The 15,317-nt window shown below is 50.0% G+C and overlaps 2 protein-coding genes across 3 annotated transcripts in view; one reads left to right on the top strand and one right to left on the bottom strand.

Annotated features, from left to right (window-relative positions):
- The window catches only part of Stra6 (signaling receptor and transporter of retinol STRA6), a 76,225-nt gene extending 63,677 nt beyond the window's left edge, over window positions 1–12,548 (bottom strand). The window contains exon 1 of one of the 2 annotated variants that reach the window (XM_051197588.1): window positions 12,437–12,548. The gene's annotated coding sequence lies outside the window, so the exon portion shown is untranslated. Of the gene's footprint in view, window positions 1–1,022; window positions 1,147–12,436 lie in introns of those variants that run through there. The other variant, XM_051197590.1, reaches the window with a different exon arrangement.
- The window catches only part of LOC127231687 (coiled-coil domain-containing protein 33-like), a 66,163-nt gene that overhangs the window by 29,913 nt on the left and 20,933 nt on the right, over window positions 1–15,317 (top strand). The window contains exons 4-7 of the mRNA XM_051197401.1: window positions 4,795–4,928; window positions 9,994–10,103; window positions 11,158–11,265; window positions 14,189–14,280. Of these exons, the coding sequence (XP_051053358.1) occupies window positions 4,795–4,928; window positions 9,994–10,103; window positions 11,158–11,265; window positions 14,189–14,280 (444 nt within the window). The remainder of the gene's footprint in view (window positions 1–4,794; window positions 4,929–9,993; window positions 10,104–11,157; window positions 11,266–14,188; window positions 14,281–15,317) is intronic.

Raw genomic sequence — 15,317 nt, 5'->3', positions numbered from 1 at the left:
TGGGAGAAAAGACAAGAGCATCTGAGATGACCAATCAGGTCCCTCCTCCTGAATTCTGTAGTGTACATGGGAGGAAGGAGCTAGTAAGGTGACACTGTCCCAACTTCTTTGTCCTCTGTCTCCCCAGAGACTGAACAGGCTCCAGTCCCCAGTATTTGGGCAAGGAGATACCCCAAACCTCAGAATTAGGAATGATGAATCTGAACATCCAGGAAGAATTCTGAGACTGGGAAGTTCACCCCAGTATCTGGCCTGGATCCCTCCTTGCTAAGGGTGCTTACAGAGGCAAGGGGGTTCTAGAAGAGTGGATGGTCATTGATTGATCTGTTGAGAAGATCTCAAGACATGAAACCTTCTAAAGTTGTCTCACTCATACCCACAACTTGTCACGGGGACTGTCATCTGCCCCCCACAAGATTTTGGTGCCACCCTATCCTAAGAAGGTGACTTTTAAGAGCCACATCAATGATAACCCAAGATACATGCCTCCATGGCTTACAGGTAAGGCAGGTAACACACTGTCTTTGGCCTGGTGCTATCCCTGGCCTCAGAAATGATCATTGGAATCAGGGACACTCCCTTTCCAGAGGAGAGAGGATGTGATATTAAATCTACCCCAGACATTGCATTCTGTGAACCAGAGTTCCCTCTTGAACCACATGAGAAGATCCATCTGACTGACTGAGTTCCAAAAAGGGCTGACCTCCCTACCCCACGAACGGTTCCTCTAAGAACGGCTGAAGAGGAAAGGGATGAGGTAGAGAGACAAAGTCTCGTTTTGTTTGTTTTGGGTGTTTTTTTGTTTGCTTGCTTGTTTTGTTTTTTGGGCAATGAGAGCCCTTCACTTTGCATAATATAACAGCTCCATTTATGCCCTAGAGTGACAGATGCTGCTTAGCCTGGAGCCCACAAGGACTTGAACAGCATTGAAGCCAGAGAAGGGATGCATGATACAGGGGAGTGACTGTTGGGCTGGGTCTGAAATGAGAAAGGATGAGAAGGGGCTTTGGATGGGTCTCTACCTGACTCAGATCAGCCCCTCTCCTCTTTAATGATTCCCTGGGCACAGCTTTTTGACCAATAGTTCCCACATGGCTTAGCTGAGGCCAGAGGAGTCAGTCCTTTCCCTTCCTTATGTGATCTCAGAGGCCCTGGAGGTGGGCCTGGAATAAAGAGAATGAGAGAGGAGTCAATCAGGAGGCCCGAAAGCCTGACTGTCCAAGTCTGCCCCTCCTATGACTTGCCATGAGCCAACTCCTGACCTCCTCCAAATCTGCAAGGCTTCATTGTGGAAAGGGTCCTCTTTCTGGGGACATCTCTGTGACCCCTGCCTCCTCCAGACATCTTCCCTTGCTAGCCATAGCAGGTAAGCTCCAGGACAGGAATGCAACCATTGGCCCACTCTGCAGAGGTTAACTCTAGCTCCTACCCCTGTTGGGGAAGATTGACCTTGGGGAGAGGTCTTCAGGCTGTTAAATGCCTCCCAGGAGGAAAGCAGACTTGAGACCTGGGAGTCTGGCTGCCAGTTGCCTCCTAGAGGATGAGGAACCTGGTGTACTTGGCTCATGGGCTGACTTGAAAGAGCCTGGCATGGTGGGGGTTGCCTGGTGTTCTCAAGATAGGCCCAACCACACACCTGGCAGCTGACCTCAAGGACACCTAGTCTGAACCTGTCTTCCCACCTCTCTTTAGGTTCTCCAGGAGAGCCATCAACAGATCATAGTGGGCCACTTTGAAGGGTAGCAGGACCTTTTGTCAGCCATTTCCCATCTAAAGAACTGTCCTTCATTTAGCCTGTCGAAGCCTGCTTGAATGCCTCCCTCCCTGAGTTTCTGGGAACTTTGTTTTGGCCCTACTCATCCTGCTAAGAACTCTTTAGGACTCAGAACACACTGAATTAGGACCCTTCCCTTTGTTTTGCTATCCTGGGTGGTGAGCTATCCTGGGATTGTCTCTCCGAATAAGCACAGGCCCCCTATGGGGTTTGCTCTGAAGTTCTAAAAGGACTGGGAGGCCCAAAGGACTCTGGGGCAAATGGGGGAGAGAGGTTCAGATGGGACTAGAAGACAGCAGAGGCAGCTGGAAGCTAGCAGTCAGGGAAGGACAGGACTGAGATGGTGAAGGATCACCAGAGAGATGGCTCAGTCAGTAATGTGCTAGCCATGCAAGTATTAGGACCTGAGTTCAGATCAATCCCCAGTACCCATGTAAAAAGCCATGCTGCCTGTAACCCCGGGCTTGAGGTGCAGACAGAAGGATGCCTGGGCCTTGTTGGCCAGCTGTCTAGCCAAATCTTTTCTGAGAGATCCAGTCTCAGAAGAGATGGAGAGAGAAATAGGAAGGTATCTACAGTCAACTTCTAGCCTCCATATACATGTGCATACTCTTACATGCACACACACATCAGGGTGGCAAGGGAAGGAATGGGTGTAGTGGGGCATGCAAACTGAAACAACACGAAACACATGCCTCTCTGTGTGCATGTTTGTGGGTGTGTGTGTGGAGGTGGGGTTGCTGTGGGTGTGTGGGATGGATGTGAGTGTGTGTGTGTTCCCCAGCCTCCATCCATGTCTGGTGATTTTCCACTTCTCCAACCCCCAGCAGTAGCCTACAGGAATCAGGCACCCGCATTTTCCCTTAGTCGTGACCTTGAATGGAAAAACAAAAAACAGAAGCTTCTCATTCCCTCCCACTCACAGCTGTGCTTGGACTTGGCCCCTCACGCCATGTTGAGGTGAGACCTTCAGGTAATGCAGGCTTAGAGGCCTGGAGTTTGTCAGACACACTCCTCTTGTACCCTGGGGGAGGTGTAGGCCTTTTGGGGGGAACTACATTTTTGCACAGCTTGGAGCCCAAGGCAGCTGCTCCCCTCCTCTGCACCCAACCCCAGTCCCATCCTGCTGAGACTAAACTAGGTCTGAGCCCTGAGTAAATAGGCACCAGTGTCTTTGGCTTTGATTGCGGCTGCCAGGCTGTTTAGCAAAGGCTGCCCTTTGGAGATGGGGAGGGAGGAGTCTTAAACCTTGGAGAAGGATGAAAGGGATGCAGATCTTAAAGCTACGGGGACCTGAGGTTGTGCTGGGAGACCTGGGCTCCCTCAGAACATGGGGACCTAGAGCTCCACCAGGCACCAAGATCACAATGCCAGATTGGGACTGGGAGTCAGGAGTCAGCTGGCCCCCTGTTTCCACTCTGGAAGGAGACAGAACATTCTCCCCACCCCCAACTCCAGTTCTAGATTCTCATCGAGGCCCAAAGGAGTCAGCCAGCTGTGCCAGGAAAAGCCATTACCCTTACAGACTCCCCCACCTGCTAATAGCTTCCTTCTCCACCCCCTACCTTCTCCCCTGGGCCTCCCCCTCTTCCCTTCATCTCAGCCCCCTACCCTGACCACCTCTTGGCTAGGCTAGGGAGACTTAACTCTTTCTGGTCCTAAGGGGAAGCTCTAACTTCCTCCATCCTTTAACTCTGACTTGTTCCGGCAAAACCCCTAGAGCTTGAATAGAGGAGGGGAGAAGATAGGCACTGCAGGAAGAGAAGGGCTGTCAAGGGGCAGGCGTGAGTTCCGATCTCAGCCCTGTCACAGGCCAGCCCTGTCACCGGCGGCGTTCTCACACCCTTGGTTTTATGTTTTCCGTGCGCATACAGTCACTTGCAATCCCTAAGAGCCCCCAAGGATGAGCCTGTGTGGGGGCAGGACGGTGACATGTAGGAGGCCTGCTTTCCTTCCCGCGTGTCCTTAGTGAACCCACATCTCCATGGCTGCTGTGCTGTCTTCCCCTGCCTCTGTCAGAGGTGCAGAGCACCAGTGCGGGACTGAGGTGTCTCTGTGCACTTTCATCAGTGTGGTGAGCTGATGGCAAAGCCCGGGAGCCCTGGCTTTGCAGGTGCAGCCATTAAGACAGAGAACAGAAGAACAGAATGGCAGGAAGAGCTCATGTGGCACCCTTCAGTCAGCCATGATCACAGAGATAAAACAAAGGGCTCTCAGAGGGGGATGCACCAGATCTCCCCTGCTGGGTGTTTGGTATAGCTCCCCTCCTACAGACTGGGGCAGGGACTGCTCATCCCTGATCAAAGGATATTAACACAAGGATATTAACCCTTTGACTGAGCTGTCTGATGGCCCTGGATTTCAGGGACACTCACCTCCCACACCTACAGGCTCTACTGAGCCACAAAAAACCCAGGCTCCTGCCTCACCTGCACAGCCTGCCCCTGAGAGCCTGTGTGGTCAAGGGCCGGGAAGCTCTCTTCTGCCCTGTGCCCAGCACCCAGTGTCTACCCCAGGGTTCTGGTCAGAGGGGATAAGGAGATAGTTTACCCCATGGAAAGGGTTCAGAGCTGAGGCATCGGGTCAGCCTGGGACTCTGACTCAGCCAAACACTTAGAGAATTGAAAGCCAGGAGAGGGCAGCTTAGGTGGGTGGCACAGGGCCAAGTGTTATCCCGAAGCATTCTACCATTGAACAGACCTCCAGAGAAGAGGGTCCAGATGGGGTCCCTGCATATAGGCACCTGCCAGGAGCCCTCTTTGGCAAGGGGCAGGAAAGCAGATAGGTATGACATCTGCCTTGCTTTCGCTTTGAGCTTCTGCACCTAAGAAAGGTGAGCAAGTGGCCAGCAAGATGGGTGATCATCAAACAAGACAGCTGAAGGGAGAAGCCTGGCATGCATTGAGCCCAGGCTGGCATGAGTGTGTATGGAGAGAGTTGCCCACTTTCTGTCCCCACGCAGTGGAGCCCAGGAAGAAAGCAGAAAGCCTCCCTCTAACTCAGCTGCCCTTCCTCTCCAGAAAAACCACATCAGAGGAAGCCACCACTCACAACCCCAAAGCAGCGACCTCTGTGACCTCAGAACCCACCAGAGCACCCATCTGGGGGGACACAGTGAAAGTGGAGATCCAGGCAGAGGATGCAGGACGAGAAGGTGAGGCTGGGAGCTGGGGATTCGCATGTGGGAAATACAGGGAACACAGCCCCACCGGCATGGAAGGCAAAAGCACAGGCTTGTCCCAACACAGCTGGAGATCACCTGAGCACCTCCCTGGGCTCCCATAAAAGCATTAGGAAAAAAATCCATAATCCCATCATGCTTCATCTCTACAGCCTGCTGGAAAAATGAGTTGTTCCACATAAATGAATTTTCCAGACAATATGAGCTTATCGTTTTTTTTTATGACAGTTGCTGTTATTTTCATGGTTGTTATTACTGCCATGTCCCACTGAAATGGCATGTTATAGTCTTGTGGCATGTCCCCACGCATCCATCATTAGAGTCACCAGCCTCTAAGAGGAGCTATGCTCCTTAGGAGAGAACACTGAGGCTTAGGGAATTTAAATAACACAAGTCCTGGGTAAGCATTGAGAGACTAGGCATCTTCTATCACTGGAGCTCCAGGTTCTAGCTGAGTTTTATTAATGCCTCTGGCTAGAATGGATCTTTATCCCTGGCCAGTCCTCCCTTGGTCTTGGACCAGGTGCTTGTATGCACATTTGCCAATGCACCCTGTGTGTTTTCTCAGTGTGAGACCATCTAATGTCTACCCTCAAGTGAGAGGTTGGGCTGGGCATACTGAAGTGACTGCTGATGCCAGAACTGCCTGAGAGCAGTGACTGACACTGGGCAACCTGGGAGCACCAGTACTTGGCAGCCTGGGAGCACTGGCACTGGGCAGCCTGGGAGCACTGGCACTGGACAGCCTGGGAGCACTGGCACTGGGCAGCCTGGGAGCACTGGCACTGGGCAGCCTGGGAGCACTGGCACTGGGCAGCCTGGGAGCACTGGCAGCATAGAGCAGCGGTCCCCTGCCATGTCCCTGGACTCAACTAGTCAGATCAGCATCCTCACTTCTTGCAGGTGGCTTTAAAAGAAAAGGTAGGCTTTACTGCCCTCCTTGTTCACCTCACAGACCAAAAGCTGACAATCAAGAGACTGTAGGAGGGAAAGAGGTAACACAGTGGGCTCCCACACTTGGGGAGAAGGCAAGAGAATATTTGCCTTCCCATAAAGGAAGAAGAGGAGCTGTGGGGATGGTTTGAGAAGACATGAAAGAGCAGAAAACAAACAAAACCCATCCTGAGGTTTCACCAGATTCACATGTGTGCTTGTACACCCACACCTTTGTGAGGGCTCATGTGTTTATGTGAATGCCTGCTGTTGCATAGTATTGCTGTGTATCCTCCCACCCCATGTGTTCTCTCTCTCTCTCTCTCTCTCTCTCTCTCTCTCTCTCTCTGTGTGTGTGTGTGTGTGTGTGTGTGTAAGTTAGTAGCAATGATAGGTGGACCCTGCTCCTCTGCCATGCACAAAGAGGGTGAAATGAGGAAGAGTGTGGTGAGAGGTCAGTAGTCTTGGGTCTTCTGTGTAGCTGGGGGGCAGGACTAATTGCAGGAGGGACAGGAGGGTGAAGAGGCCACATGAAACAGAGAATATTGGCAGGCACAGATTGAAGTTGCTTGTTGGATCCTAGTTGGAACTGGTCACTGTGGTGATATCTACAGAGAGGGTAGGAAATTGGGGGCTAGGGCAAGAGGCAAGAGGATTGGGGGGAGGTAGCTTGAGGACATGTTAATGAAAAGCAAAAGGGTCAAGGCCAAAGTAGGCAGGTAGCCAAAATGACTTCTTGGCCACACAAAAGGAGTGGTGGGAAGCAGAAGGGCTCAGTGCCCAAACAGGAAGCTAATGAAACATTTGACACAAGAAGACAAGATCATGGAAGGAATGGCTGTCTATTCACCCAGTTACAGTTCAGGGCCAGCTTCCTACAAAAAACAGGGTGTCCCAAGATAGGTAGATGCAGGATCTCATAAAATCCTGATCAGTTTGGTGGGTGCAGAGTCCATGGGGAGTGGGTATGCGTTTACAGCTTCCTTGGCTACTGTTGTCAGATCTTAGCTGGGAGTCCTGGGATCCCCCTGCAGAATCTTCTCAGGTCTGTCAGGGATGGGTATGTGGAGAGCTACAGATGGTTAACAAGGAGAAACTGGTGAGAGCTGGGACTGGGCATATAGGGTTCCTCATTCATAAGTCCTTCCTCAGAAATCTTAATAATTGGATAAGATTTCTCTTTTCTGTTAGGTTGTTTAAAGTATACAGAGAAGCCCAGAGTAGCTAAATGACTCCCTAGAGGCCAGAAAGCAAGCAAATTAGCATCTTGGTAGGAGAATCCAGACCTGCTGATTTTAAATCCTGGAGGTATTATACTTTCTTTTGGTAAATTGCAAGACCATCCAGTGCCTCTTTCCTTCTTGGTATGGATCCTATGGAGCCCACTCTTGGTAAGGGCCTTCCCCTCTCTGTGTTCAGGATAGCTGTAAGGAAGACTGAGAACAAAATAACAGCCTGCTACCCTCTTGTCACCCCATTGCAGATGGGAGAGGTGCACAGAACAGCAGCAGCTGCTCATAGTACCTTAACATCCTCTGGGAAAGGGTGCCCCTCAAGCATAATCCTTGTCCTCCCTTGTCATCTCTTAGCTTCTCCTTATTCAGGCTCCATCTTGCTTCCCCCATTCCTTTATCCTTCTCCTCTGTCCTCATTGCCCATCTCTTCCTTCTTCTCAAAAACAAAAACAAACAAACAAACAAAAAACCAAAAGAAAATAGATTTCCAAGAATGAAGAAAATGCATCGAGTCACCGAATCCAGCCTCTTTGCTACCCATTTCCTAGCTATGTGGTGTTGATCCAGTTCCATGCCCACTCTGAGTGCCACTGGTCATGTTTTAGAGAGAAGGAGGATGATGCTTGCCATAAGAATTTGTAGGACTAGTAGCTAGGTACTTGTTACCACCATGCCTGGAACACAGCAGGTACTAGTGAGTGGGCAGCTGATCATTTCCAGGATGCTGGCTTTATCCTTAAAGTTTATCCTGATTTTAGGAGACAATGTGGTCTCTGGGAGGTGTTTACTAAATGGTGTGTTGATCTTCATTCTAATTTCTTTGGAGTAGAGACTGGAAAAGTGGCTTAATGTTTAAAAGCATTTGCTGCTCACATACATTTGTAACTCCATGGTTTAGTTACAGTTTCTATTGCTATAAAGAGACTCCATGACCATGGCAACTATTATGGAGGAAAACATTTTGGGTAGTTTGTAGTTCAGAGGTTTAGTCCATTATCATCGTGGAGGGACATGGTGGCGTGTAGGCAGATATGGTGCTGAAGAAGGAACAGAGAATTCTACATTTTGATTCAAAAGCAACAGAGAGTGAACCGAGACACTGGGCATGGCTTTAGCATATGAGACTCAAACCCTGCTTCTACAGGGACACACTTCCTCCAACAAGGCCACACCTATCCACCAAAGCCACACCTCATAATAGTGCCACTCCCTATGAGCTTATGGGGGCTATTTGCAATCAATCTACCACACCACACTCCAGTTCCAGGGAATCTGACACCCTCTTCTGGCCTTTGCACACACAGGGCTCTCACATGGAGCACATGCATACATGTAGGCAAATACTTGTTCACAAAAAATGAAAACAAATAAAATTTAACTTGGAGCAGGCTTTTTAAATTATGTCTATTTTCTGAGTATGGGTGCTTTGTCTACCTGCATGTCTGTACCTCACATGCATGCAGTGTCTATGGAGGCCAGAAGGGGGCATCAGATCTGGAACTGGACCAGTGTTGTTAGTTGCCAAGTGGGTGTTAAAAATTAAACCCAGGTCCTCTGAAGAGCTGCTAGTACTCTTGACACTGAGTCCTCTCTCTAGCCCCATAGAGTAGACTTTCTTATACTGAGAGCTTTCTTTAGTAGATGGTTTTTCTTTTCTGATCCTCTGTTTCCCTACCTAAAACATATGAGACACACTCCTTCCCGTCCACGCAAAGAGGCAGTGGGAGAGTATATGACCAAGAGAAGGGGCCCTATTCCTGAAAATGGCATGTTCACATGTCTATTGCCTTATGGGACTGGGCTTGGTCCTATGTGTCCATTCTGGGGCTCAGAGGTTCTTCACATTGGGAGATTCTAACAGCACATGGCTTGGAGTCTTGCCCTGGATAGAAATGCAGATAATGCCTATGGGTTTACATGTACATGTGTGTTCCCTTACATGTACATGTGTTGTGTGACTTTTCCAGGGGTAAACAAATGTGTTTACCCCAGGTGGTGTTCCATGACAAACTAATAATTCCTCTCAAGTCTAGCTTGATGGAGCAGACAGTTTACTTAGGTTGCTTCAAGGAAGGAGTTACTATATTAGTTTCCTTCCCCCATTGCTATGATGAAACACTGACCAATAAAAACTCGGGGAAGAAAGGATCTATTTGACTTACAGGTTGTGTAGTCCATCATCAGGGCAAAGCAAAGCAGGAACTCCAGACAGTAGCTTCGAGCAAAAATCAGTAGAGGAACTCTGCTCACTGGCTTGCTCACTTCTTTTCTATAAAGGCCACGGCCATCTGCCTAAGGACAGCACCACCCACAGTGGGCTGGGCTCCCCTACATCAATTAGCAATTAAGAAAATGCCCCCAAAGACATGCCTACAATTCAATCTGATGGAGGCAGTTCTCCAGCTGGTGGTCCTTCTTCCCACATGACTCCAGTTTATGCCAACTTGACAAAAACTAACCAGCACAGTTACAGGAGCACAGTGACTCAAAGGCAGCAGTACTACTGAGGAGCTCACCCTCAGCTTGGGTGGCATCCGTGCATGGAGATTCTGACATGGCATAGCTTTTGGGCAGCTCCATCAGAGAGTCTCCTTTTACCAGTAATTGCTGACTGCTGTTAGCATCTTAGGGAGGGGCTTGTGAATCTTGTAACTTTCTGAGCCTTTTTATTTCTTGGTTTTCCTGAGTCTTATGAGTCTCCCTCCTCCCTCCAGAAGGGAATGCTTAAGCTATGAAAATGGCTACACGAGGAAAGGCATGCATTCCTCCATGTGCTCCATTGTCCGTCTGTCTCAGCAATGTCCCCTGCCTCTCACTGCCTCCCATCACTGGGAAAGCTCTTTCCCCACCTCACCCGCTACTCTTTCCAGATGTCATCCTCAAGGTGATGGACAACAATAAGAAAGAGGAGCTGGTGTCCTATAAAGTCCCCATTAAATACCTGCGTATCTTCCACACATACCACTTCGAGTTAAAAAAGGTAAGCCCAAGCAAGCACTAGGCTGTGAGCCTAACCCCTGGCTGGGTAGTGCTTTGATGTTCCCAAATGTTCTCTGAGAAGAGAATTGAGGGTGAGCTCAGGTCATGTTCCTCCCAAGCCAGAGATATGGAGTATAAATTTGGTAGTCAAAATATTCTCCAGAATGAACCCTGTCAGGGGGACAACTGAATACCAACCTGGAGTAGAAACTACAGCCTCTCAACCTTGAACTAGACTCCTAGTGCTGATTGGTGAAGGGGAAGATTCACTTTCATTGCTTATGTACTTATTAAGCACCTGAGTGCCTGGTCCTGGGCCACAGAGGAGCAGAGCATCACTTAGCTCTTCTCCAACATGCACTCGAGACCCTTTCCTTTCAAAGGAAAGGAGCATGTGAGGTAAGATTGTCTGGGTTCCTGTTCTAGGTCTAGGTCTGCCACTTACTAGTTGCATGTCCATAGGAGTACACTTTACCCTGGACCTCTATTGCTCCATAGCAAAGGCAAGACAAGGCACCTCCGGGCAGGCTCCAATGTGGTGATGGGTAAAGTTGGAAGAACTCAGCATGTGTAGTTCCCATCCCTACTCCTTCCCCCAGACCTTGGCACTCACCTTCTTGCCAAGCAACTCTGGTGCCAGAGATCACTATCCTCCCTGGGCTGCAGGGCTACAGAAGGGGCACCAGGGCAGGAAGGAAAGCAAAGACCCCAAGAGACCCTGAAGGTAGCCCTAGACCTGTCTTGTGGGACATCTGCCAGGCCCTGCTCTCTGTCTACTTACACCCCAGGCCTCCTTATCACATCCTCACCAAGAAAGAAGGCAGGCAGTAGTCCCTGTGAGGGCAATGAAATATTCCAATGGAAAGGGGGAGATTTATTGGCTGATCTTCTTGGAAGAGCTCCCGGGGACTATGAGCTTTAATTACAGCTCAAGTCCCAGTGGTGCAATGGTAAGCAAGTGTCCACACAGGGCTGGATTTATGACCAGGCCCTGCCCCTTAGACATTCTCCTTCCTATGTATCTTCTGTCTCCATTCTGTCTTCACCCCGTGCAGTCTGAGAAAGCTGATGAAGCCACTGCCAAGAGCCGCCTATATGCCACCATGGTTCGGAAGAGCAGCTTGCTACCCCGCTACATTGGCTGTGACCATACAGCTCTGGAGGTACCAGCACTGGGGGACTGTGGGGACTGTGGGGACAGGTGGAACCCTTGATCACCTCTGAATGGCCTGAGAGATGGAGCAGAGGTGTCTAGGGAAGAAATAAAAAAGGGTAGGAACAATGAGACCTTTCTAAATTAGCCATATCGGGGGCAGCGAGATGGCTCAGTGGGTAAAGTATGTGCTAAACAAATCTGATGACCTAAATTCAATCCCTGAAATACACATAGAAAACTGACTCCACAAGGTTGTGCTGTGATCTACACACACACACACACACACACACACACACACACACACACACACGCATGCCAACACCATGGCACAAACACACCTCCCACACACCAAGCGCATGAGACTCCCAGACAAAACCTGTCATTTCCCTGGCTTGTCCTCAAGTTTGACTGGTCTATTGCTTGAGCATTTACAACCTTATTCACTTGTTCACATGATGGCTAGTTATACATCCTCATCTACCGGGCAGACCAAGCATGAGCCATACCATGACCTTTCACCTTTCAGCCCAAGGACAGCTTCAAGAGGAACGATAGGTACTTGAGGCACACATGGCCCAGGCACCTGGACCCTCAGCCTTTCCCTGGGCAGCATATTCATATCCACAAATGTCTGTGTGCAATCCTTAGAGCTCTGACATAGCCTTCTCCTACCCCCAGAGACCTGATCTGATCCCTTGTCATGGAGCACCATGAGCCTGGCAGGGCAATAACTGATCTCTAGCCCCATGTCACATCTTGGGACTCGGAGACCCAAGTTAGTCTGATATAAGAGCCCAGAGACCCTGAACAACATCTCTGATTCCCCTCAGCTACCGGCTGGATGTCAGCAGGTGTCTGTTTCCTCTCTTCTGTCTGGCCCCTTTCTAGGACAACCAGTCACTCCTGCATATGAATCAAGGAAGAATTAAGTCAAGATGGCTTGGCTGTCCACAAGCTTCATCCAGGGAAGGGGCCACATCCCCAGGACAGTGGACCTGCCCACCCCTGCCTCAGTCTTCTGACTTGTCTAGCAGAGTCTGAGCTCCCTTGTCCCCCAGAAGCCCACCTATCCACTCCCGTTCCAACACAGACCTCTCTCCAGAATATGTCACAGAATATCCACAGAAGCACCTGTCTCAGGAGACACAGTGGGAAAAGAAATTGCTTCAGCTACTCACCAGGCTGTCACAAGCAGGTATACTGCTACAGCTGTCTCATTCACAGATGGCCAGAGTCAGCACACAACAGGTGTAAATTATCCATCCCCTACAGACACACCTAGACCATTACCTTCAACCCTCATACCTGTTGAAGTTCTTGTGAGCAATAGGGCATGACAGCTCTTCAGTGACATCAGAGGCTCACCTGGGGGCCCCTGTGAGAGCCAAAAGGCACTAAGGATGGTTTAAGTGTTACCAGCTCACACCTGTGTGGAGTTAGCCACCAGCAGCCCATCAGAGACTGGTCCAGACAGAAGGGCCTTAGGGGATGGTCATCAAGCGAGAGAGGTATTCAGAGCAAGCCCCACCCCCTGGGCTTCTTTTCCCAGTGGAGAGCAGAGCCAGAAGACACAAACTCTCAATGCACAGGTTGGAAAACTGAGACCTAAAGAGGGTCTGGGTCTGGTCAAGGTTTTCCAGCTGGGGCAGACCCAGCAAGGGAATGACTGTATTCAGGGCCCCTGTCCTTCATGCCTTTTTCCTTAGGACCCAACCAATTTTTGAGGCCAGTTCAACTCCACCCTTCCTAAGGCCGCCATGTCTCTCTCACTCTGTCCGCAGGACTCTCTGTTCTTCCATCCTTCTCCTTAACACTCAGCAGCACAGAGACACCTCTCCTGTCATCATTCTCCCTTGCCCTCTTGAATGTCACAAACATTGTTGACTCCCTCTCTGTGCCAGGTTCTGTGCTAAAAGCTGGCAATACAACAGTGAGTGGTATGCATGTGTGTGCCCATGCCAGCCTTATCAAATAGAGAGCAAACAAAGAAGCTCCAATTCTGGTGATTGCTACAGAGGAGGACGGCAGAGGCCAAGAGAATGGGCTTCTTTAGTTATTAGAAATGGACCAGGGATGGTGCCGCAGAACCTAAGGAGAAAAAAATAGCTGTCAGAATAAATTGGCAGAGGATGAGGATGGAGAGGTCCAGAGACAGGAATTGGAGTGCGCAAAAGCAGAAGCAACAATGTGTTAGGAGAGAAAAAGACTGCAGCATAAAGAGGGGTCTGGGGAGCTGGCAGGAAAGCAGAGGAGCAGACAGGTCAACACTTATGGGCTTTGGCAACATGGCGAGAACTGTGAAATGAGGGCTGCCCAGGCAATGCTGATGCCAAGGATTGCCTTCTCATCCACCCTTTGCTGGGAAAAGCCCTGCAGTGGACAGGCACCAGGGCTGATGAATGCCAAATCAAAAAGTGCCCCGTATGAATCCTGACATTGGATTGGGAGACTCAGTACAGCTGGAGAAACCAGTCCTGGGCTTAGTATCCCCGATTTACGAAGTGCCTTCTCCTCTCACATAATCAGAGAACTACCTCTTGTAACCCAGGAGGATCCATGACCACAGTTTTGTTCCAGAAATTGTCTGGGCCTCCTCCCAGACCTGGACTCCTGCTTATATACCTTGTCCCTCAGGGCAGCTGAATTCCAGGAATGCCCCTAGGAAACCAGGGGCACTTTCCCAGTCAGACTCTACTTCCTGAAGTTGAGAAAAGCCTTGAGCAAAATAAAAGGCAAGGAAAGCAGGGGTGGGGAGGAGCACATCCCAGAGATGGGTAGTAGCATGACAACCATGTGATCATGGCAGGTGTAGGGATGGGATCATGTGATCATGGCAATTATACGGATGGGATCATGGCAGGTGTAGGGATGGGATCAGAGATGTTAGGGGTAGGATGGGAGCCTTCAACTGCTTCCTCTTCTCCTTCCAGGTCTTTCTTCAGGGAGTCAACGAGCCTCTGGTCAACAGCCCCAAACCCATGGTGGTGATTGCTCGGGTGGTTCCCAGCTACACTGAGTTTAAGTAAGCGGATGTAGGTTAGGAGGGAGAGGAGGGCAGAGGCTGGGATGAGGAAAAGGTCCCCTTCCTTAAGTTCCCTCTAAACTCCTTCAACACACACCTTGAGTTTTCCATAGCAGACTTTGCCTTTCTCTTCCAGAAGACCCTGAGCCCTGAAAAGAGAAAGTGGGGACTCTCTCCTGAGATTTCTGAGCATGTAGGGCCTGAAGAGCAGGAAGGAGATGGTATCAAGGAGCCCAATAGAGACTCCTTTCCCAGCCCAGGAGAACCTCTGCCCCCCCCAAAAAACCTGCCATCCCAGGCTCCCCTTTCCCTGTAGGGTTCAAGGCTTCAGCATCTGAGGGTCCCCAAAGTAGATGACCTAAAGCCATCTTGGAACATGAGTCCTGCCTGGGTGTGTCCTTTCTCAGCTCCTGGTGGTGTCTACCCCGGTCTCGGCATGTTTCCCAGTTCCCAGACCTCCTTTACAGTGCCCTCAGGAAGGAATTCAGGCTAGAGTGGCCACTGATGGCCAAAGAGAGGGATGTTCTTCAGGCAACGTGATTGCTCTGTGACAGCACCCCTCCCAGAGTTGGCTGTCTGCCTGTCACTGCCCAAGCTGATCTCCTGATTCATCCCTGGCTCTGAGGACTTTTTATAACCCAAAAGCCCCACTTTCTTATTGGAGGTGTGATCACTAATGGCCTATTGCAGTGATAATACACCAGTGGGCCCAAACTGCAAGCACGTGTGCATGTTCCCCCACAGGCCCTTCACCCTTAAACATAAGCCAGGATCTCCACAAGTCAGGAGGAATTCTGATAAAGATTTTCAAATATGAAGTGGGGAAGGCAAGGCCCATTTTGAAGATGGTAAAGGTGACTTGCTCTGATACAGCCAAGGTCACCTCAAGTCACTGCTAAGAGATCCTGAGAACTATGGCTGTCATCTCCTACCAAGTTGAACCTTGCCAAGACTTGAGCCGGAAATCACCAGTGTGTTTGTTACAAGGTCCTAGCTTAAATGAGATGGACCACTGCACTCTCCCCTGCACCTCAACC

This window comes from Phodopus roborovskii, unplaced genomic scaffold, assembly GCF_943737965.1.
Source record: "Phodopus roborovskii unplaced genomic scaffold, PHOROB, whole genome shotgun sequence".
NCBI classification, from domain to species: Eukaryota; Metazoa; Chordata; class Mammalia; order Rodentia; family Cricetidae; genus Phodopus; species Phodopus roborovskii.
Note: the sequence above shows the minus strand (reverse complement) of the source record. Positions and strands in the feature narration are given on the sequence as shown.